This window comes from Neophocaena asiaeorientalis, unplaced genomic scaffold (assembly GCF_003031525.2).
Source record: "Neophocaena asiaeorientalis asiaeorientalis breed wild unplaced genomic scaffold, Neophocaena_asiaeorientalis_V1.1 scaffold503, whole genome shotgun sequence".
Taxonomy (NCBI): Eukaryota; Metazoa; Chordata; class Mammalia; order Artiodactyla; family Phocoenidae; genus Neophocaena; species Neophocaena asiaeorientalis.
In genome coordinates, this window is record NW_020173710.1 from 952,358 (window position 1) to 978,051 (window position 25,694).

General features: G+C 37.7%; 1 protein-coding gene and 1 long non-coding RNA gene across 8 annotated transcripts in view; both read right to left on the reverse strand.

Annotated features, from left to right (window-relative positions):
- The window catches only part of KLHL13 (kelch like family member 13), a 168,452-nt gene that overhangs the window by 20,908 nt on the left and 121,850 nt on the right, over positions 1-25,694 (reverse strand). For 6 of the 7 annotated variants that reach the window (XM_024750599.1, XM_024750605.1, XM_024750603.1 and 3 more), the window contains 2 exons: positions 17,003-17,144; positions 483-615 (listed from right to left, as the gene is read on the reverse strand). In XM_024750599.1, coding sequence (XP_024606367.1) covers positions 483-615; positions 17,003-17,144 — 275 coding nt within the window. The remainder of the gene's footprint in view (positions 1-482; positions 616-17,002; positions 17,145-25,694) is intronic. The other variant, XM_024750604.1, reaches the window with a different exon arrangement.
- On the reverse strand, positions 22,964-23,601 carry LOC112403232 (uncharacterized). Its single transcript, XR_003003872.1, has 3 exons — positions 23,530-23,601; positions 23,211-23,340; positions 22,964-23,069 (listed from the first exon to the last, which is right to left on the reverse strand). It is a non-coding gene; the product is annotated as an uncharacterized LOC112403232 (long non-coding RNA).

Consider the following 25,694-nt stretch of genomic DNA (forward strand, 5'->3'; position numbering starts at 1 on the left):
CTAGATATGATAAAATCAGGGAAATTTTATTCTGTGCAGCATTTGTATCAGAGTCAGGTTTCTGCATATTTTACAGTTAAAAGAGAGTACTTAAAAAGGAATATCTTTATACTAATGGAGGTGGTATACGATGCAAGTGCTTCCAAAATGTTCTCCTGTCACTTCAGATCTTTTGATGGATTAGAGATTGTATTAGTGGGGATTGTATTAATCTCTGATGGCCCATTCAGATATGTGTCTGGGAAAGCAAAGCTATGAGATAAAGGTGGACAGAAGAATAAGAAAGGTACATCCGTTTTCCAGGTTAAAAAAGGGCCACCCACAACTGTACATACTGGGTGTCTATTCCTTTTGAAACTCTTCTTTCTTCTTGTAAAGACACTGACCAAAAGAACTGAATCTTCCTTTACCAATACAAGGATTTAAACACATATTTTTCATACTGTTTTAACGTGGAAGCAGAGTTTAGAAAGGCAAGCTACCTGTGAACATAGCCTTGAAGTAATCACTAGCAGAGGCCATCATGACTCTGTGCACAGGGAAGGCGTCATCTGTGTCCCCTGGCATCAGGGTCACGTCACAGAGCAACCCTTCAAGTCGGAGCTGGTCAAACCCCTACAACAAGAACATGAGATGAGCCGCTCGGCAAGGTAAAATGGGAATACAGATCTCTGTGTGCTAGAATCCTCTTGACGTATTAATGTGTGGGGAATATATTTGGAACATAAAGCCGGTAGAATAATGACTCAGAAGAAGAAAAAACTGAACAGCTTACTTGATATGTGGCAATATATATTTAACTCACTGTAGAAAAAAGATAAAATTAAGATTAATTTGGATTAAGAACAAATAAGGAAAGAGTATATACATTCACTTATTTATATAACCATTGGCTCTCACAGTATTTTGAAAAAAAAAATTACCATGTACACTTTATTTTCCCATGTGCAGAATTAGTTCCAGTTTGTGAAGAAGGAGAGAGTTCTGGAGATGGATGGTGGTGACGGATGTACATTATGAATGTATTTAATACTGCTGAACAGTACACTTAAAAATGGTTAAGATGGTAAATTTTATGGTATGCATATTTTATCACAATAAAAAAATGGAGAATAAAAAAAGATTTTTGCAAGATGGAGTCTGTAGTTTCAAAAATGGAAATGTACTGTTATAAAAAATCATGAAGATACCCATACAAATTACTTTTATTTATTTATTTTAATATATACAGCAGGTTCTTATTAGTTACATTTATTTATTTGTTAGTTTGTTTATTTATTTATTTATGGCTGCATTAAGTCTTCGTTGCTGCGCACGGGCTTTCTCTAGCTGCGGCGAGCGGGGGCTACTCCTCCATGCGGTGCGCGGGCTTCTCATTGCGGTGGCTTCTCTCTGTTGCAGAGCACCGGCTCTAGGTGCATGGTCTTCAGTAGTTGTGGCATGCGGGCTCAGTGGTTGTGGCTCGTGGACTCAGTCTCAGTAGTTGTGGCGCACAGGCTTAGTTGCTCTGCGGCACGTGGGATCTTCCCGGACCAGGGCTCAATCCCGTGTCCTCTGCATTAGCAGGAGGATTCTTAACCACTGCACCACCAGGGAAGTCCTACAAATTACTTTCTAATAATATAATGTAATATAATAATGTAATACAACAAGAACTAATAGCAAGGATTATTCTATCCCCTTCTTATTTTAATGACCCCAAATAAAACTTTTATTTAAAGTCGTGTTTCATGGATTTAAGAAGCAAAAGGCACGACATACTGAAGAATGCAGTTTCAGAAATAGTGATCCTGCACATATGTATAATATAAATCTTAGTCTAAACATCTTCTCGTCATAATTTTTAAATTGCTTTTTAAAGAAAATGCTTGAATCTACAGAACTAGAACTTCAAAGAGATAATGTGATCCAGCCACTTTCTCTCTGGAGAGAGATATAAGTATTTTTACTCCAAAAATATTTATACATTATACATATACTTTAGAACAGGATTATGTATCATACTTTCCTCTCTCCAACAGTGATTGACATATGTTTTTGTTCACAAATATCAACTCTTTCACAAACGCCCCTTTTCCTTTGTAAACACAAACATTTCCCCACCCCCGCGCCCCCTCAATATTTTCCTTTCTCCATTGCTAAATCATCTCCTGTTCCTGTTATTTAGAGAAGTAGAGGTAAAAAGAGATGTCCATTTCAGGGAACTATTTTCATGGAGAAGGTAGGCAGTGGCTTTTTGAAAATTCACATATGGAGTCTAAATTGCAGTAAGTTTAAGGGGATTGCCTTTCAAACGTAGGTGAGCATACGAGAATTGGGAAGTCCTGAATGCGACCACTGGGGCTGGGGATGGGATGGCCAAGCCACTGAGGAGGAGGGAACCATCAGGTAGAAGAGCTGAGGGACTAGGATGTTTGAATTCCCCAGTGCTTGGCACATAGTTGGCACTTAATAAATGTTCAGTTAATGCTTGACCAAACAAACCAGACTTTACCCAGAAGCCACCACTTGGTATTAAAAACAACAACAACGGGCTTCCCTGGTGGCGCAGTGGTTGAGAGTCCGCCTGCCGATGCAGGGGACGTGGGTTCGTGTCCCGGTCTGGGAAGATCCCACATGCTGCGGAGCAGCTGGGCCCGTGAGCCATGGCCGCTGAGCCTGCACGTCCGGAGCCTGTGCTCCGCAACGGGAGAGGCCGCAACAGTGAGAGGCCCGCGTACCGAAAAAAAAAAAAACCAGAAACAACAACAACATGTAGAACCTGAATTTTGTAACAAGCTAACTAGAAACCAGGAACTTTATTTGTGAACCTACTCTCAATAATAAAATAAATTGTGCCTATACTGCTTATTTGTGGTAAACTGTACAGGCCAAGATGAGAGAAGAGGAATTGAACCAGGGTTTTGGGGGAAAAGGTTGGCTCCCAAAGGCTTGGCTTTTTTCTCCTTCAGATAAATTTCAGGTTTAAAAAATTTAGATATATGTTTGTTGTAAAAATACAGAAGGATAAAAATAGAAAAGTAAAGTCCACCTCTTCTACTTACTAAGAGTAACTACTGTTAGCAGTTTAGTATATATACTTCCAGGCCACTTTCTACACACATGCATATAGGAGTTTTTAAAGTCGGATACTACATTTACTGTTACGTATCTTTTTTGGGGGGGGCGGGGGGCCCTCCGGGCCGCACAGCATGCGGGTTCCTAGTTCCCCAACCAGGGATAGAACCTGCGCCCCTGCAGTGGAAGCGCGGAGTCTCAACCACTGGACCGCAAGGGAAGTCCCCTGTTACGTATTTTTTAAATTCGCCTGGACTTCCCTGGTGGCGTGGTGGTTGAGAGTCTGCCTGCCGATGCAGGGGATACGGGTTCGTGCCCCGGTCCAGGAGGATCCCACATGCCGCGGAGCGGCTGGGCCCGTGAGCCATGGCCGCTGAGTCTGCGCGTCCGGAGCCTGTGCTCCGCAACGGGAGTGGCCACAACAGAGAGAGGCCCGCGTACCGCAAACACACACACACACACACACACACATACAAATTCACCTGAGTGTGTAACACGGACAGCCCTCTGTCTCAGTACACACAAATCTACTTCATTCTTTTTAGTGGATGCACAGAATTGCATGGGGTGTGGGGTCTACCATAATTATTCATCCATTCCTCACTTTTGGTCTCTCAACTTTTGCTATTACAAGCAATGCTGCAATGACCTTCCTTGTACATATACTTACTTTTGTGAGTAGATCTGTGGGAGATATTCCTAGAAGTGGAATTGTTGGTTTAAACAACATATACTTTTAAAGTTTTAATAGCTACTGGCAAGTTAAAGCATATAGTTTATCTTGGGAAATTTATCATACCTTGGGTACTGGCAAAAAAGAGAGATGTCAAGATACCCGTCAGATGAAACTAGGTACAGTATGCCATCTTACTTTATTTTTATTCAGCAAATAACTTTTGAATCTTCCTCTCTAAGGTATATGTGGATAATATCTTTGAAAGGCAATCATGGCTTCTTCAGTCAAAAGCAATGATTTTATCTAATCAGTTATTTTCTTCCACTAAAAAAAAAAACCCCAAACCTTCTCAGCTCATTTGCTGGCCCTCCTGCCTTTAAAATATTCCTACAAATATTTTATACTGAGAACTGAGTAATGTCAGTAGGCTTCTTTCCTACTATTTATTATTCCTTCTTTTCCCCTTTGAAAAAAGGCATGGCTTATGTTTCCTGTATCATCACCTGTGTCATTTCTCATTTGGTCCATATTCCATTAAAACTGCTTGTTGAGGTTTCTACTCAATCTTTAAAATCTCGACAGTTCAGCTAAGACACCAGGAGCTTTTACCCTCTTCACAGATTTGATCATTTTGCTTCCATTTGCACTATTAAAAAAAAAAATCCTCTAACCATTCTCAGTATAATCTGGCATCCCCACAGAAAGGAAGCTGAGGCTCCTAGACCACTTTTATCACATTCTGAGTATTTTCTATCCTAAGCTTAATTTATCTACCTTTGGCAAACTGTCCACTTTTGAGAGGTTTTGCATTTGTTTTCACTGCATGTAAAGTAGTTTCCCTTTCTATACATTTCATAACCTTTATTTTCAAATGCACAAATAATCCCACTATCCAATTCCATATTTGCTAATTTTATTCCTGATTATTGCTGTCCTTATCCAAATAAGATCTGTCAATTCAGACTGTTTTCATACAGACCTAAATATCTTGTTTGCATGTTGCTATCTGTACTATCCCAGCTGTGTCTAAAGAGAAAAAAAACTAAAGTTCCTCTACAACATACTTTGTCGTACAGAAGTACAGTCATTTTTCTAAACAACTTTTATACTCTAATCTTGTGAAGAATGTACACATGAAAAGAAGTGGGGCAGGGGGGACTTCCCTGGTGGTTAAGACTCTGCACCTCCAAGGCAAGGGGCGCGGGTTTGATTCCTGGTCGGGGAACTAAGATCCCACATGCTGCACAGCACGTCCAAGAAAATATAAAAATAATACAAAATTAAAAAATAAGAAAAGGGGGGGTCGTTCTCTTCCACAATTCTCATCTACCCTCTGTACGTCTACCTTTTGCTTTCACTGTTAAAATCTTTCCCCCTATTTAACTCTAGGAATATTCTTGAAGATACCTTGCACACTTAAAATGTGTCCTTTTATTATAAAATCATTTTCTTCCACCAAATTTGTACTGATTCCTCTTGCCAGAATTCTATAAACATTTTTGTCTATTTCTGCATGCTATTCCACGATATACAGATACAGCTGTGTTTTATGCAAAATTGCTCAAAGTTTCCCATTAGTCTTTTTGGAGTGTCTTTAAACTGTTTTTACTGCTTTAAACTCAACTTCTTTCTAACTCAATCCTTATCTTAGTTCTCTATTTTTCTATTTTTTTCTGAGCCTTGGGTTCTATTTATGAGGGGATTATTGTCTGTTCTCAATTTCTTTACTCTATTATTTCCCTTTCCCTCTTCTATTAACATCCCCATATCTTCTTTTTCATTTCTTCTTCACATCCTTTTAGGGAAAAAATAAGCATTAAGAAAAAGGTTCTTAAAAAAAAGGTTCTTCTCTTCTCTGTAGTAAATTTACCTAATATATCGAAACTTCAAATACTATTAAATAGAGGGAGGTACATATGTCATACTCTGAAGGACTGAAACATTTTAAATGAGTTTGATAAATTTTTAAATGGTCACGATAAAAGAGAGGAGGGTATGTACTGACATCACACAACTATAATATAGAAACCTGATGAGCTACAAATAATGTATACCAAAAGTTGGTTGGATGTCAATAGCTTTCAGAATAAATAGAATGCTACTGTGGAAAAAAAGGTAGATTGACACTCTCACATATTAAAAAGTAATCTGATAAGCACATCTTTCCACTAAATTCTGCATTGGCAATAACTTACTAGCAGTTTCTACCTAGTTTTGATCAGCGTAATTTCAAAAAGGAAGTGGAGTAAAAAGGAAATGCATCCTTAGAAGAGCAATAAAAATTATTAACTTTAAAATTGTTTTATGAACAAAGATTAAGGAACTAAAAGAAGAGAAGGTAGAGGAATAGGTTTACTCTAATCTTTAAGTAAATGTAATGTATTTGATCAAAGCAACATTACAGTCATGTTTTTATGAGACACTGTTCATTTCATTCAGAGGACAGAAAAGGAACAGATATCAATTAAAACTCTATTCGCATTATATAACACTGCTTGGAGTTTAAAAACTGCTAATGGCTTTCCATCACTGCATTATACCATTATATAAGGCTTTAAAGACTTCTCTAATCTGGCCCCAACTCAACTGTTCAACCTTATTTTTCATTATTTCCCTAAGTATGCTGACCCATCTTATCAGGTTGTTCTCCAGACTACCTCATCGGTAAAAACCCAGGCTTACTCCTTTTCCAGTACCTTTATTTATGCCAATTTATTGTGCTAAATTATGCTATTTTATTCTATTTTTCACATAGACTATCCTCCCTCCTTCAAAGCCGAGTTCAAATTTGACCTCCTATGTAAAGCTATCTCTAACCAAATCTCTAAAAGACTTAGGCATCTGGAGTCTGTAATTAAATTTAGCATTTAATTACAGCTGACCCTTGAACAACATGGGTTTGAACTGCACAGATCCACTTACATGTGAATTTCTTTCAATAGTAAATATTGATACTACAGTACTACACGATCTGCGATTGGCTGAATCTGGAGATGTGGAACTGCGGACACGTAGGGCCGACTGCATGGAGGGCTGGCACTCCTGACCCCCGCATTGTTCAAGGGTCAATGTATAGCCCATAGATTTCTGTTTCCAGCAAAGATGAAGTAACAGGGAGTGGATTTACCTTACTTCTTGAAACAACTCAAAATCAGGCAAAATATTTAAAAAATAATAGTTTCAGGCTGGATGAAGGAGAAGATCTGTGAAAGAGGAGAAACAAGTTAGCGGAGCCCCATGATTGTTTATGGCCTGGAGTTTCCAGAGGTACAGGGAGTGGGAACCCAGGCGAAGCCCAGCATTTTCCCAGGGTTGAGTGTCTTAGGGCAGCTAGGTTTGTAGGGCAGAATACAAGAGGGGAGCTCGGCACAGAGAGAGGGCTATGGAGATCTACAAACAATCCCCCCTCAAGTATATAGATGAGTACTGACGAGTGCATTTGTCTGGGGGAAAGAACCACCTAAAAGGAGCACAGGGAACACTCTTCAAGGTTCACCAAATGCTGGAAACAGATCCTATTCAAACCACAAGACTGGTAACCTCATAATGCTAGGGCTTTGGGTAAAGAACTCAGAAGGATTTGTCTCAGTACTGGGAAAAAGTTTGCTCTAGAATAAGTGTGAGGTTCCACCTCACAAAGCTTAAAAATAAATAGAAAATACATTAATGAAAACAGAAGAATTGGGGAAGAAATCAGAACGGAAAGTGCCACCAAACTCATGCTGAGTCCCCACCCTACTCCCTACATTTCCCCCCAGTGTACCCGAGCCTGGACTTAAGGCATCATATAACCTGGAGGCAGTCATCTGGGAGCAGACTGAGAAAGCTCTACTTCTGGCTGGAAGAGCAAGGAAAGGGATTCTGAAAGCTCACAGGGAGTGGAGAAAGATCCATTTCACTTTTTTCCCCTCTGTTTTCCTCTGAGCCCCAATCCTCAGGCAATTCCAAGGCACTGGTGGTGGCAACAGTGACAGTGGTAACAGTGGTGACAGCAAATTCCTAAAATTCTGAGAGGAACCTTTTTTGATCAGATGAAGTCCCAGCTTTCAGGCCAGAGGACCATAAGGAGAGTCCTACAGAACTGGGAGTACTGGGGAGATGGTGGAGATGGAGGATCAGGAAAAAGAGACCCCACAAAATTCCACACCGTGGAATACTCCTTAACAATAAAAAGGAATAGACTACTGATACACAAAACAAAGTAAATGGATCTTGAAGATATTACACAAAGTAAAAGAAGCCAGTCTCAAGAGCTCACAGACTGTATGATGTCATCTACATGATATTCTCAAAAGACAAAAACACAGTGACAGAAAACAGATCAGTAGTATCCAGGGCTTAGAGGTAGGGATGAGTGTGACTACCAAGTGTAACAAGAGAGTATGTTAGGGGCTTCCCTGGTGGCGCAGTGGTTGAGAATCCGCCTGCCGATGCAGGGGACACGGGTTCGAACCCTGGTCCGGGAGGATCCCACATGCCGCGGAGCAACTAAGCCCGTGAGCCACAACTACTGAGCCCATGAGCCACAACTACTGAGCCCGCGTGCCACAACTACTGAAGCCCACGCGCCTGGAGCATGTGCTGCACAACGAGAGAAGCCACCGCAATGAGAAGCTGGTGCACCACAACGAAGAGTAGCCCCCGTTCGCCGCAACTAGAGAAAGCCCCCGCGCGCAGCAACAAAGATCCAACACGGCCAAAAATAATAAATAAATAATACAATAAATAAATTTATTTAAAAAAAAAGAGAGAGTACGTTAGGATAATAGAACAGTCCTGCATCTTAATTGTGGTGATGATTACATGAAACAGTATATCTGTGAAAACTCACATATGTATAGATCAATTATAAAAATCAGTTTTACTGTATGTTAGTTAAAAATAAAAGTAAAATGATGGCAAAAGATATGCCAAGCTAACACGAATTAAAAGAAACCTGGCATGACTATAATATCAGACAAAATAGATTTCAGAGCAAAGACTATTATCGGTCTGATGAAAGATCTCAGCTTCCTCAAGAAACTAGAAAGAGCAGAGCAAATTAATTCCAAATTAAACAGGAGAATGGAAATAATAAAGATCAAAGTGGAGATGAATGAAATATAAAACAGGAAAATAGAGAAATGTTTAAAAAGCAACCAAAAAGCTGGTTCTTTGAGAAGATTCATACATCTGATAAAACTCCAGCCAGGCTGATTAGGGGGGAAAAAGAATGGAGAAAACACAAATTATCAATAACAGCACTGAGATAGGTGATATCAGTAGAGACTCTACAAATATTAAAAGGATAACAAGAAAATATGAACAACTGTATGCCCATAAATTTGACAACTCAGTTGAAATGGACAAATTCTTTGAAAGACACAAGTTGCTAATAATTACCCTAGAAGAAATAGATAAACCGAGTAGCCATATATATACTATAAAACTGAATTTTCACTGGTTAATTCTACCTTACATTTAAGGAAGAAATAGCACCAATTCTACAAAAACAGATCCAGAAACTTAAGAGTCGGAAACATGTCCCAATTCATTCTACAAGGCCATTATTATCCTACTGAAACCAGACAAAGATAATCAAAGAAAACTAAGACCAAAGACCCTCATGACCATAGATGCAAAAATTCCTACTATATCAAATCAAATTTAATAATATATAAAAAGGATAATACATCGTGAGCAAGTGGGGTTTATTCCTATAATGAATGGTTGCTTTAGCATTCAAAAATCAATGAATATAATTCACATTAATAGACTAAAAAAGAAAAATGATAAGATCATCTCAATAGGTGCAAAAACGTGTTTGACAAAATCCAACATCAATTTCTGATTTGAAAAAAACCCCACAAAACTCTCAGCAAACTAGGAACAGAAAGAAACTTCCTCAAATCTATACCTAACCTAACATCACACTTAATGGTGAAAGAATGAATGCATTCCCCCTAGTATTAGGACAAAGCAAGAATGTACACTCTGATCACTTCTATTCAACATTTTTCTGGAGTTTCTACCCAGTGCAATAAGGCAAGAAAAAGAGATAAGAGGCATCAGACTGGAAAGGAAGAAATAAAACTATCTTTATTTATAGGTAAAATGGTTGTCTATGTAGAAAATCCTAGAGAATCTACAAAAAAACTTCTAGAACTAATAAGTCAGTCTTTCAAGGTTGCAAGATACAAGATGAATAATCAGTAACAAACAGTATTTTATATACTAGCAAGAGACAATCAGAAATTGAAAGTATGTATTTGAGCATATTTAACTCTCGGTTGGTATGTACTGGTCCTCTCTATCACTTAAAACATGCTAAATATCAAAACAACAAAAAAACTCATTTGAAAGAGCAGGGTAATGATACACTAAAGTGGCCTAAAAGGAAAGGTGGTAGACTCTCTTCCAACTTATATACTAAAGATACACACTCAATTGGAAGTATTAGAATAACCTATTGTACCCTAACCTGAGTACCTGAAGAACTATCCCCAAGAAAAATTATATATTCATTTCCCTATATTCTAGGTGACATTCAGGAAACTGAAATAAAGAAATAAAAAGTATCATTTTAATAAAAACTTCAACAATCTGGATTATTCAAGTTCCTCTTTTATAAAATATAACTTATTCTAAAATCATTATGCCTTTCTTATGCTAATAATATATTTTAAAAGTTGCTTACCTTATGATCATAAAACTTTTAAATAGGGTACAGTTCATCAACATGACACGATCAGCAACCCCAACATTTACCTTAGGATAAGTATTTCATGAAGCTAGCCCACTGGAAAGCAATGCAAGTTAATTTGTATAGGCTCTTGAGAAAAGCCATTTCTTTAGCAGTCTATTACATAGATAATAACTTGAGACAATACAACCAAATCTGTCATTGACTTTACAACTAAAGTTGAACAGAGAAAATAAATAGGTAAAATGGAGGGCAGTATGGAAGAGCAATCTGATAGGCACCAATCTTAACATGAGAAAATATCCATTAGGCATCTAGACATCTGGAGCTGGGAGGCGTTTTCAAGCTTGATAGGCTGAAACATGGTACTCTACTTATGGCCTTCTTGTCCTAACAGGGATGTTTCCAAATGGCAGTTAACATGTTTTTCTCTTTGGTTCCCCCATTCACCCCCATTTTGACAGGGGAAGGGAGGAAGGGCAGGCAGGCATGAAGACACTCTGTGTAATTCTGTTATTTCTATTAAGAATAAAATCTTTACTGTATCATTCGTGCCAAATTATCTTTTAGCCTTTAATATATCTTTTTATATTTATATTCAGTGAAAACTTAATATTTAAAGACATTAAAAAGAGAATAGATTTTAGAGCAAGATTAGAAGAAATACAAATTTACATTTAGAAAACCTGCGTTCAAGTCCTGGTTTTTGTCCCTTAGTGGGCAAGTGAATTTGGGCAAGCCTTCTAACTTTCCTGAGCTTCAGTTTCCCAATCTATAAAATGGGGATAATAATTGTTGCCTTTTGTACATCACAAAATTGTTTCACATATTAATGAGGCAAGCATATGTGAAAGGGACTTGTAAGTGCTATCCAAATTCATTTATTCCATAAACAATATCAATAAGAGCAGTAAAAAGCACTGGGTACTTCCTCTGTGCCAGGTACTGGGCTAGGCTCTTTATATGTATTATCCCTTTCAATGATAATAATAATATTAATAATAAATAACAATAATTATAATCTATTGACATTTATTAATCATTCACCATGTACCCCAGCACTAGATCATACGCAGACAGAAACAACAAATTAGACTCTAGATCTTGTGGATCTCACTGATAGGTAATACTGATAGGCTAAGAGGGGGGTAAAGCAGAAGCTGCCAACTCTGCCTAGGTTACACAAATTCCAGCTTTAAAAGGCATTGAAATTAGCTGTCAGAAGAACAGATCCATGGGAGAAACTGTTTTCAGACGTCTCACTTTGCAGAATTACCCACTGCATAACTGTAGTGGGAAGAATGTGAGTTTAGGCCGAAACTGGAATTCCAGTTTTACCGTTTACCATTTAAGATGGATCGTTATGAATAAACAGGGGTTTACCAGACCAAGAAATTTAAGTAAGGGCATTCCAGGGAGAAGGGATGAGTGCAAAGATACTTAAGTATAAAAGAATAACATATGTTTAGAGAATAATGAAAAATCAGAAGTCTTCCAGAAATTTGCCTTGACTATCTGTCCCATTAACTCTACTAAGGTAAAGCAGTAGCAAAGATCATATGGTTGAATGGATAAAGGACTGAAGATTGGCAGAGCAGTTATGGAAGACCAATAAGGGACCACAAAACTGAAGGTGCTGGGAGAAAATACTTGCAAATCATGTATCTGCTAGGGGATTTGTGTCTAGAATATATAAAGAACTCTTACCACTGAATAATAAAAAGATAAAGAACTCAACTAAAAAAATGGAGAACTGACCTGAAGAGACAGTTCTCCAAAGACGATATACAAATGGCCATAAGCAAACATGAAAAGATGCTCAATATCATTAGCACTCAGGGAAATACAAATCAAAACCGTAAGATACCACTTCACACCTTCTAGTATGGCAATAATCAAAAAGATAGATAACACATGTTGGCAAGAATATAGAAAAATTGGAATCCTCATACTTTACTGATGGGAATGTAAAACACAGTCACTTGGGAAAACACCCTGGCAGTTGTTCAAAAGATTAAACACAATGATATATCACCCGACAATTCCACTCCTAGGTATATACAAAAGATAGATGAAAACATGTCCATACAGACGCTCACACATGAATGTTCACAGCATGCTTATTCACAATAGCCAAAAAGTGGAAACAACCCAAATGTCCATGAATGGATGAATGGATTTTTATAAAAGTGGTATATCCATACAACGGAATATTATTTAGTCATAAAAAGGAAAAAGTACTGATGCATACTATAGTGTGGAGGAACCTTGAAAACACCGTGCTAAGTAAAAGAAACCAGTCACAAAAGACCATATATTGTATAATTCCATTTACACGAAATATATAGAATAGGTAAAACTATAGAGATAGACTAATGATCGTCTAGGGTTAGGAAAGGGGTTGGGGGTAGATGGGGAATGACTACAAATGGATACAAACGAGATGAAAATACAGATGAAAATTAAAGTTGTTACTTTAAAAAAATGAGGACGCTAAGAAGGGTATGATTTGATGAATCACCACAGTATGGGGTTTAAAATATGTTAACAACCTGGGATAACAGGGTGAAGCCAAAGGATGGATGTTTTCCATGAGAAGTAACCACAGTTGTAGCAGTAGTAAAGGAGTGAGGGAAGTGAAATAATTCTTGATTTCACCAATTACTACTTAAGCAAACCCTGGTTAATCTTCCTTACTTGAGTAAAAGTATTTTGCACTGCTAACTCCATCATGAATTCTCCCGGAATTTGTTCAGAATTCTAGGAATTCAAGCCTATCAGGTATCAAAATTATTTCCAGGCACTTGCTTTGACAGCCTAGTTTCCAGAAGCCTATTCAGTGGAGACAGTCTGCTGGAGCAGATCAAGCCAACCAGATGGACACCTTCTTTGGCACACCCATCACTTCTGACCAACATTTCCTCTGACACCTTCCCTGTTTGGCTCAAATGGAAGGAAAATAAGTGCATATTTATTATGCACCTTACTTTCCCATAAATTGTCACATTTAATCCTCACATCCACTACGCACATTACCGATAAGGAAACTGGCCCGTAGGGGATAAAGATTTTCCCAAAGTCACATAACTAGCTGGTAAGTGGTAAAACTAGGATTCCACTTTTAGCCTAAACTCATGTCCTTCCTACTGTAGTTGTGCACTAGGGTATCCTTCAGAGTGAGACTTCTTTAAATAGTTTCTCCCCATGGATCTGTTCCCCTGACAGCTACTTTCAATGCCTTTTGAAGCTGGAGCTTGTGTGATTGCTAATTTTAAAACAATGATAACATTTACACATTAAACACTTCTCTAGCTTGTTCCCTTGACAACCATACACCTAAGATTAGATACCAAAAAACCCCAGTCTCTGTTAGTGCTTGGACTTAAAAAATCTCAGTTAGTGAGAACATAATTTTTAATAGACTTTTTTTTTTTTTTTTTTTGCGGTCCGCGGGCCTCTCACTGTTGTGGCCTCTCCCGTTGCGGAGCACAGGCTCCGGACGCACAGGCTCAGCGGCCACGGCTCACGGGCCCAACCGCTCCGCGGCATGTGGGATCTTCCCGGACCGGGGCACGAACCCGTGTCCCCTGCATCGGCAGGCAGACTCTCAACCACTGCGCCACCAGGGAAGCCCTTAATAGACTTTTAAAGAGAGCATACAATGTTTTTCAACAGCAATATGGAGTGGTACCTCTACACCGCCACAGAAAATATTATAACATAAAAAATCAGTTGAAGAAAGAATGAACTCTCGGGTTACTTTCACATCTCCATTCCTACCGCCAGCCTAGACCAACAAAAGCCAAGCTAAAACGTGACAGAGCTAAGGGTTCTAAGACCCAGCTACAACTGTTTGGTCACCATTATATTTTTTAAGTTAGACACAAAAATATTTCCATAGTAAAAAAAATGAAACAGTGCAGGATTACCCAGAGCAAAGTGTAAGACATCATTCACCAGCCTCCCTAATGTTTCCAGACCTTATGCTATGCATTTACATGCATGTATATGTATACATATTGTATATTATTTCTACAAATAGACGGGATTATACAATATATATTGCCCTGTTACTTTTTTTTAAGCAGCTTTAAGATATAACTAACATACCATACAATACACCCATTTATTTTTTTTAACTTATTATTTTATATTGGGGTATAGTTGATTCACAGTGTTGTGTAAGTTTCAGGTGTACAGCAAAGCGATTCAGTTATACATATACATGTATCTATTCTTTTTAAAATTCTTTTCCCAATTAGGCTGTTACAGAATATTGAGCAGAGTTCCCTGTGCTATACATTGGGTCCTTGTTGGTTATCCATTTTAAATATAGCAGTGAGTACATGTCAATCCACCCATTTAAACTGTACAATTCAGTATATGTACAACCATCTCCACAATCAATTTTAGGATATTTTCATCACCTCAAAAAGAAACCCCGCATCCTTTAGCTATCATCCTTATATCCTCTGATTTTCTCCAATTCTGAGCAATCACTAGTCTATGTTCTGTCTCTGTACATTTCCCTATTCTGCAAATTTCGTATGAATGGAATCATACAAAATGTGCTCTTCGTGACTAGTTTCTTTCACTTAGCATAATGTTTTCCAGGTTAATCCACGTTGTAGCTTGTATCAGAAATTCATTCCCTTATATAGCTGAATAATATTCCATTGTGTAGCTATGCCACAGCTGTCCTATTATTTTTTCATTTAATATTTCCTTTCCATTCAGTACACACAGATCTAGCTCACTCTTTTTAGTGACCGCACAGTATTACACAGTTTTGATGCAACATAATTTAAGTAACCATTTCCCTACTGATGGATATTTAAGCTACTTCCAGTGTGTCCCCATTATAACAATAACTTGTAATCTCCATATGATACATAGGGAGAAAGGGAGAGGCCATCTCTCTTGGTGTAAAAAGGACCCTGCCTCTAGAACAGTGTTTCCAAAAAGTATGCTCCCTGGGCCTACAGCATCACCTGGAAACTTGTTAGAAATGCACATTTCTGGGCCCGGCCCTCAGAGTTTTTGAATCAGAAACTCTGAGATGGGGCCCACTGCTCACTGTTTAACAAGCCCTTCTCCTTGTGATTCTGATATGCAATAACATTTGAGGACCACTGCTGTAAACCTCTTTGCACTGCAGTGGCTTTCATTAGTTGGTTTAAGGTAAACTTTAAAAATTAGCAGGACCACAAAAATTGGCTTTAACACATGACTATGGTCATGGATAGGGCAGAAGTATAGCGGAGGGGTAAGTGAGTTTCTGTGTTTCTTTAGAGAAAGTACTTTAATATAACAAAAAACCTCTTCCTTTCATGCTTTTCCTAACTGTTTGACCCCTTATTCTCTTCCTCCCATAATCTTGTAAAACCAACAATTAAACCATTTACATAAACTAAGATACCAGGAGATGGGAAGCTTTTCCTTCCTGACCCTCTCATTTCTGTTGATGATACGATGAACCAGATCCCATTAGAATTGAAACATTGGAAAAATGAGATTTCAATGAATCACAGATGGGAACTAGAAGAAAATTTAGAAATCTCCCACTTGAGAGTCATAGTCTGGAGATAAGGAAAATGAATCCCAGAGAAATTACATGACACAGCGAGGCCACACAGCAAAGTGCAAGCTTCCGTCTCCCGTTATGCTATATACTATACTATATACTATATACTGCTGGACGATCATGGTTCTTGACCAAGGATATGCATTCATACCAAATTCATCTGGGGAAATTTCTTTAAAAAATATATTTAGAAGGATTTATTTTCCTTAACTTACTAAGCTGAGAAGACTGATATAATTTGACTATATCTAAAAGGAATTTATGGACATCAAGCATTACACGATTGCTCTGTAACTCAGCAACATCCACCGAGGTCAGGGAGTGTCCACAATAGTCAGAAGTACTTGGACTGCTTATCCCTATGTTACACAGCCCCACATTGCAGGGTTTTGGTGTTCTTTTGGCTTCCTATTGTTTTTCTGTCCTCTCCTTTGATGTCAGTTATTACTTCTTGCACGTATCAGTGTGTTTGCGTCCAGCGGCCCTCACCCCTACTCCCATACCTACAATTGCCAATGTGAGTTGAGACACCAAATAAATACGATCTTGAGAACTATGATAAAGGTGATGGGAAAATAGGTTGTGAGGGAGGAACTAGAAACTTTAATATGGGGACTTTGTGATATTTACCTTGGCTGAGACATAATGAAAAGTCAACGTTGCCAGACACAACACTCTGTAAGAATGTGGCATGACAGCAAGACCTCCCTTACACAAATGAAACAAAGAATGAACTCAGAATTTTTTTTAACATCAGGAAGGTATGCAGTTTTCCCCCCCTCAAGGTTTCTCCTCTATTTGTTTGCTCTTTGTTTTTTTTTATTCATAAACTTTATTTTAAAGAGCAGTTTTAGGTTCACAGCAAAACTGAGCAGAAAGTACACAGAGTTCCCACAAACCCCCTGTCCACACACAGGCACAACCTCTCCCACTGGTGACATCCCACACCACAAAAGACCCTGGGTGGTTTTTAAAGCTATGAATAATGCAACAGTGAGATTACCTGTAACACCACAGAACTGTGGGTATTGCTGGTAAAGATGCGTGTGGTTCCCGCCTTGGAAGACTGCAAATGGGAGGAGAGGCCCATTTCGCTGCTTCCAAGGGACAATTTCATGTGTTGGTCTTCCTCTTCCACTAGAGATCTGAAAAGGTTTTTAAATCAGAAAGAAAAACAAATGAAAACTTGTCATATAAGTCACAACAACTGGATGATTTAGAGAAACAGACACTCTCTGATTATGTGCCAATCATCTGACTATGGAATATACTGAATGTTGTTTCACTGTATTTTAGGCTCATACCATTCTACATCATAGAAGAAATAGACATATATTTGTAAAAAGCTTTCCGAGGTCAGAATAGATAAATGGGAACTGAGAAATCAACTAAAAGCTGGCTCAAAGCTATAATTACAAAGGGTTTGTTTCTCTAGTGGCAGAGTAATTGTTTTGGTATTGGGTTGTTTAGGTAGCAATACCATCAAATTCTGTTATTCACAGTTAAAATTACTTTGGAATCCCTACTTTTAGAAAGATAAACGTAATATTTATCATGTATTGAACAGTCACTATATATCAGGTACTTGCCAAGAAATTTACACACATGATCTCATATAATCCTCAAAACAATCCATTGCGACAGGTATTACTAGTATCTCCTTTTTATTAAGGGTAGGGAAAATGAGCTACAGAAGGGTTAAAAATTACTTACCTAAGGTCACAAAGTTATTAAAGGGACTGCACCAGGATTTGAATCTAAGTTTAGTCTGTTTCCAAACTCCAAAGACCCCATAAGTAAAAGTCAAAGATTAACCGTGGTATCCTAATACATTACTTCCTCTTGTGTTACTATAGTTCTAATCAACCCCAACTGAACAAAAAAATTTACACATGAAATAATTCCTTTTTCTAGCAGTATCTCTCACTAAATAATCACTTGGGATTATTTAGCCAAACAGCTACAGTGTAGTGGCCTTTTCATCTTTCCAAACAAACAGATAATAAAAATAATAAACGTAAGCTATGCCCGTGTATATATCACATCAGCAATTTTTCAGGGACCATAAAGAGCATTAGAGAACCTGTAGTCAACCTGTAGTTAGTTTCACAGAGAAAATGGTGAAATAATAGTTAAAGGCCTCAGGTTACACTAAAAATTGACCATTGTGGTACAACCTTTCATTATTCCTTAGACTAGGCAGACTTGTGTTTCCTTAAGTATACACTGCTAAAACTGTTTCTGAATCACCTGAGAGCAGGGAGCCCCATGCTTCTGAACGGGTTTGTGCATTCATGACGGGCAGACTGCTAAAATGGACATTAAGAAGGGAGGAAGGAAGAATGGATTTCCAAGTGCTAGAACTATGCCTTTTTCCTATTTATTTCTAACTTCCCGAAGGTTGAATTATTGGTTTCTCTAACTCGTGTCTATCCGATACCATAAAGATTTCACCTTTTCCCTACCATACCTATAATCTAAGTTGATCAGTTTTAAGAGGAAAAAAAGTTTTACAACAATACCATACTTTTAACAAAGATCCTCCTTTTTGAATTTTGACACCAACCAAATGGCTTTAAATCCTGCAATAATTAGCAAAAATCCTGGCCTTAAGGGTGACATCAATTCTTCTTAACGATATTAGAGCCATAGTATAACCAAAAAATGAATTAATAATATATAACCATGTTTTATTCAATTCTCATGGATATTTAATAAAGAAGATAATAATTTAAATAAGATTTTAACAAGCATAAAAGAAAATGAATAGTTTTCTACTAGCTTCAGAAATAGCTTTTTAAAAGAAATTATATACATGATATATAGCATACATACATTTGCAGATACTTTTAACCAGCTTTCGCAGACAGACATTTAATTACAGAATCAAATGGAAAAGTGGGAAATAGATTGATGGTGACTGGTATCCCTAACCAGGAATTTTCCATTCATCCAGAATTATTTTAATGGGACATTCAAGCAGAATGTTTCATTAGTTTCTGTATTCCCTGCACAGAACCTGGCACATGAGAGGTTTAATATATGTCATCTGAATGGATACAGAATCTCATTTCTGTGGATCATTCCAGAGACATTTCTTTATCATGCGGTGCCTTAAATGACCGTCAATTATTATTTCACAGAACCACAGATGTAAACGGGACAGGAGTAAAGCTGAAACCGCACTGCCCCATGACATATCCTGGAAATTGTATTTTTTTAAAAAATAAACTACAGATCATAACTTGTTTCCATGTCATTTGTCTCTTGCTCTTAAAATCGAAAGGCAGAATATAAAAATGCAGCCTATTCTTGGCAAGATAATATGTCTGGCTTTCTAACTAATTACTTCAAAAGCTAAAGAAGTCTTCACTAAAATCATCTTTTTCATGACTTCTTATCAACATCTTTTGACTTTTAAACATTCAGAACATTCCCTATTATTTCTGCATCAGTAACAGCACATGTCATGTCAACCTCCCCAGCAGATTCAACATTCTCTTCTATCTCCTACTCACTAAGTCTATTGACTGTATGCGGAGAGCATTGTTCTTCAACAGTGCAGGGAGGTGAAACCTCTCTGCAAACTCCAAGCCACAATGACATCAAACTATCCTTAAAGGAATGATTATCTGAGTAATTAACATTTTTAATCGTATCCTTTCTAAGTCATATGGTTGAAAGCAATAAAAGGAGCAGTGGTTCTCAGTGGGGGGAGGGGCATCGATGTCTGGAAACACTTTACGTGGTCGCAGGGTAGTGAGGCGTTGCTACTCTCATCTGGTGGGATGCTGTTAAACATCCTACAAGGCACAGGAAAGGTCTCCACGGCAAAGCAGTGCTCAGGCAAAACTTTCAAGAATGCCAAGGTTGAGAAACCCCGGTACAGAGGGATTAACCTCCTCAGGACAGATTTTCTAAAGAAATTTCATGTTCTAAATAACTTCCCAGTCTGAGGGTTAACTCCATGAGGTAACGCTGGCAGTCAGAAACACAGTAGGATTATTAATTACCACTAACTCCTCCAAGACTGCCTAATAATAGAATACCTCTGCTCTCCTCCAGTCCATCAATCTGAAAAATCAACTGTTTACAGGAGATAAGTACATAATGGCTTTTAAGTTTATAAGATAATTATGTGGAAAGGCTTTTGTCCCATGTAAACTCATGGAAGAATAATTCCTAAGTCGGCTTTAAACAACTGTTATTTGGAGAGAAAAAATAAGAACCAAAAAAAAAAAAAAAAAACAATTGTTATTTGGATTCACTTTTACATGCCAATTTAGAATCAAGCAAACCCTGTCCAAATAGTCTTATTTCATCAAAACTATAAAATTATTCATGGGAGAGATTGTGTTCATCAATTTTCTTTTGAAAAATTGAATCTTTTTCTTCCAGCGTCTACATATTGCTACCACACCATTCCCGCCCGCCCCACTACCGCTGGACACACCTTATTTTGTAAACAGTGACCAACCACGGAGCGTGAAAGCAATCTTTCACAAAGTGTACATGAGTCACTCAAGTGCACTTGCTCAAAGAGAACAATTACTTTTTCGAAGAGCATTAGGTAGAGATGGAAGCACTGCCTGATGGTCTTACTGAAAGCTCTGCGAAGGTGGTCAAACCAAACATACATAGACTGTGGCATTTCTTTGTACTAGTATTTGAAGACAAAGGAAATAGTCTAAGCAATTGTCACATGTTAACAGGGTGATACTAACATTGTAATGTTGCCTCGAAGCCTTCCATATTTAAAAAATTACCCCAAGGGAAACAGGTGTAAATGACATAGGGACACAATTCATAAATATAAAGGTACAAATGATTAACAGATAGAAAAATGTCCAACTCCATTCGTACTCCAGAATATGCAAATTGAAGCAAATCTGTAAACTTATAGAAGAGTAGAGTAGAACATATACTCTCAAAATTGCTAGTGCAAACAAATATTAAGCCCCTGCCATCGGCATGGCATTGTTCACTCATGGATTTTTTAATGAAAAATTTTAAATCATCAAATGTACACATTCTTTTCCTTTTTACACTGAACATCATGACAGTAAAAGACTGTGTATTACCGGTGGGTGGGCTGCAGCAAGAGTGGTCTGTCAATCTGGTTCAAATATGTTTTCTACAATGAATAGTTCTGTAGAGGTAATAGTTTGGTAGATGTTCCATGAAGAACCGTGTACTCAGAATTCACTATAGCAATCGGGTTTGTTGGTATGCCATATGGGGAAGGGGAGAGTATCTCATAATTGCATCATTTGGCTCCAAAGCCTCAAATAGTCTTAGGACACTCATCAGTCTCAAAACATGCTGATAGGATACATGCACTTGCAGAAGAAACATACTGCCCAAGACTATCAGAATACATGTCAAGTTGTTCCCTTTACTTTACTTGATTTCATTTCTGAGGGAAAAAAATAAGTGAATCAGAGAAAAACCAGAAAGGTGAAAGTATATCGATGCCTTTAACTTTTCTCTCTTCAGCTCCTGATCAGTTTGACAGCACCTCTTGCTTGTGACCACCACATTACAAAGCGGTTAAACCTAACAATGTGTGTAATTCTAATAACATAATGCCACTGTAACAAAAGAACAGGGGTTTCTGAGTTAGTGTCAAAAGTATTATTCAAATACTGCAATTTCCCAGAGTAATAACATTATTCTAACTGAAAGTCAGCGCCAGTGGGTTGGTGTGCAAGAAGTGCAACAACAAAACAAAACAAAAATAAAAGTCATGAATGGTATAACAACACAACAAGTCAGCTTGGTTAATCAAGGCACTGACTCATGCTTCACCACCCGCCCCCCAGAAAAAGAAAAGACATATTTCTCACACTCACAATTTAAAAAGAAAATCAAGAAAAAGGCTTTCTTCAAAGAAGGACTCCCCCGTCATTTGTTTTTCTGCTCTGAAACAGACAAGTGTCTGCTAGCTGCAGCATTTGCTAAATGAAACATTTCTTGCTATAAAGTTGCATTGGCAGGTGGGGGAAAAATTCGGCCACCTGTTCTTACATTCATTTGAATTTGAGTGCTAAATTTGTCAAGGTATTTCCTTCCCCCACGAGAAATAAATTAAAAGCTTAAGATGATATTAGTCATTTCCCATTGATTTTTCTATAGATTCAAAGTATGCATTCTCCATTGAATTCTAAAGATATTAATAATCTTCCTACCACACAAAATTTAGAATCTGCTCTCCTTCACGCCTCCCATCAAAAACTGAATGATACACACACACACACACACACACACACACACACACACACACACACACACACACACACACACACACACACACACACACACACACACACACACACACACACACACACACACACACACACACACACACACACACACACACACACACATACACACACACTCTCAATTTCCATTAAGAAAAAAAGGAAGTGTTTTTAAAATTAAGAAGGAAAATTTCCAATTCATGAAGTAAGTTAATATATATAAAATAAGCCTGGTATTTTCTTTAAAAGAAAAACACCTTAAAACCTAAAATATTTGAAGATATGTCCCAGGAATTCCCTGGCATCTAGTAGCTAGGACTCTGCGCTTCCACTGCAGGGGTCCTGAGTTCAATCCCTGGTCGGGGAACTAAGATCCCACAAGCCACACGGCAGGGCCAAAAATAAATAAATAAATAAACTGCTTTAAAAAATAAATAAAAGATTTTAAAAAATAAAGATACGTCCCAACTAAAATGACATTTACAGTATCACTGTACAAGGAAATCATAAATATCATAGCAACTCCTCTCTTTGTTTTCTTAACATCTTTATTGGAGTATAACTGCTTTACAATGTTGTGTTAGTTTCTGCTGTATAACAAAGTGAATCAGCTATACAGATACATACATCCCCATATCCCCTCCCTCTTACATCTCCCTCCCACCCTCCCTATCCCACCCCTCCAGGTGGTCACAAAGCACGGAGCTGATGTCCCCGATCTCCCCGTGGGAGCAACTTCTCTTAAGAAGGCGTAAATTAATCACTATTTAAGAAACTATGGAGAACGTGTCTCCTCAACAAGGTGTTTGCCTGAAAGAAGTCAAGAAAAGATAAAGCTTTGGTTAGTTATTTGTATTTTTTAATGACATAAGTATAAGTACATTATTGTCAACTTGCAATAAATCTGCTAACGGAAATCTTTAGCATAGATGATATAAAATAGTTGCTAACCTTTCTGAGGCTTTCTTTTCTGCTGCAGCTATATACCAGAGCCCACAAAAGAGAAAAAAACTTTCAAGGTGATAGGGCCAGACTGTAAAATGGTTTTCCAAAGTAAAGAAGCTTCTTTATATGCAAATGTCTGTCACATGTAAAATAAAATCACATTAATAAATAGCTTATGTCAGTTTTAACATAGGAATAAGATAATCTACCCAGCACCTGCTGTGTACTAGGCAGTGTGCCAGACACGTTCTCTGTGCTACTTAATCCTCATAACAATCCCATTTTAAAGACAGGAAACTGAAGCTCAGAGAGTTTAAGGCCTCACCATGAATCTGGTAACTATGACTTGAACCTGAGTCTGATTCCAGAGACCAAATTGTTCCCATCACACCAAGCCTAAAAAATGAAAAATAGCAGAGTAGAGGCCATAAAGCAATCAACGTTTCAGTGTTTAATTTATAACATGAGGAAGATCTCAGAGAGACACATTCTGTTATAGGGAAGCAATTCGTTGGTTGAACTACTTCAGTCTAAAATTACCCACTTTTACCACTACTTCCATAACAACAATACCAATGCTAAAAATCTCTCATGCCATTCTCCCAACACATCTGGGGTCAGGAGGGAGCATATCCTAGGATATAACTCAGATCAGATTTAGGGAGAACTTGACATTACGGATACCAACACTTAAAAGAACAGATTCTGAATTCCAAAGCCACCCATCGCCATCACAGAAATAGCACTATGACACAGATGAGGGAATTGGGCTAAACAAATGGAATGACAAATGATAGTCTACTCTAACAGGATGAAAGTTAATTATCCAAACCATAAAGCATTTGCATTGAATACCTCAATCCTGTCCCTGAAACACTTTCAGATTAATGTTTGCTCCTTCCGTCTACCATATTTCAAAACTTTAGTCTTCCTTCACCTTTTAAAACTCATATACCAATTAAACTACATCAAGTCTCATGCATCTAGACTAGAAAATTCTACCGTTTGGAAGCTTGGTTTATATACTATTTCTCATTCTTTACATTTCTCATAATATTTGGATGAAAGATATAGATAGATAGATGATAGATACCTGAAGCAGAAATACAAGAGTATAATCTATAAAAATATTGAATCACCATGTCGTATGTACACCTGAAACTAATACAACATTGTAAATCAACTATACTTCAACTTAAAAAAATGAATTCTAAATGTTGATTCCATACCTACTATATAAAAAAAGCTAAGTCGAAGTTGAAGCTCCCTTGCCTTAAGAAGCCATATAAGGTGAGCAAGTACACAAGTGGTAGTGGTGGGAGAGAGAGAGCAATATGGATGTTGTAGGTTGGGGGAAACAGCACGGACTCCCATCACCACCAGTAGTCCCGTTCCCAGTGCACAGAGGAAATAGTTATAATCCTCTGAAAGGATGCTCCCTGCCCTCCTACAGCCAGCACCAGCCTGGCCAGTGAGAAGTCTGAGCTATACCTGAGGTCAGGAGCATGCCTTCTCCTTCTTCTATCCCCAAATGAAGAAACTGAACCGGAGCTCCAACACGCATGCCACTTGTCTATAAAGGAGCTTTTTGCTCCCAGAGGATTTATACTAACCAAAGTATCACTTTATTCCTATTATCTGTAGCTCACTGACTTTGAAATTTGACTATGGTGCTATAGTGCGTATCAATGCAAAAGTGTATTATTAAAGAACTGAGCTTTCACATGCCTAAAATTTCAGATTATTAAATATTCAAACATCCAAGTTATCCGATTTTAGAGTTTATTATAAAGGCAGACTCCACAAACTCAAAACCAGTTAGAAATCACTGAGACAAATCTCTTTGGGAACAGGAGGAATCATTAATCAAGTGATAAAAATCCAATCCTTTTCTGTCTTTTCTTAATTTCCTAGTTATATTCAGCTTCGCAAAGTCAGTAATTCATGACCAGGTCTTAAGGGAATGTTTATTTTTCTTTTAAAAGGAAACATGGTAAGAAAAAAAAAAACAACAAAGAGCAAGACTTTCCAACTTAAAAGTAATAGCCAATTGTACTCCATGTTTTAAGAATTATAATTGGCAGCTCTACGAGTCCCACTGATTCTGTCTTCAAAGCCTGTAATAAATGTAACAAATCTCAACCTTGATTTTGCAATGACCTAGCAGCATCTCTAATTATTTCAATGAATGTATCAAATCATTCATTTAAATATAATGTTTAATATGATTTAATCACACCAATGTTTTAATATGACAGCCAATAGTTTTAAGACAGGGGAAGGTAATACAAAAAGAGAAATCAGAAGACAGACTCTAAACCCAAAGAGTCTGAGAATAACACTAAGGATAGCTCTCTCAAGTTTGTTTCAGACGTGGAGCTTGGTGAAGCAAAAAGTCTAATTTTAGTACAATTTTTCATATTAACATTATTTTCCACTTTGTACATGTTTGCCTCACCATTAAGGTTTTTTTTTTTTAAATAAAACTTA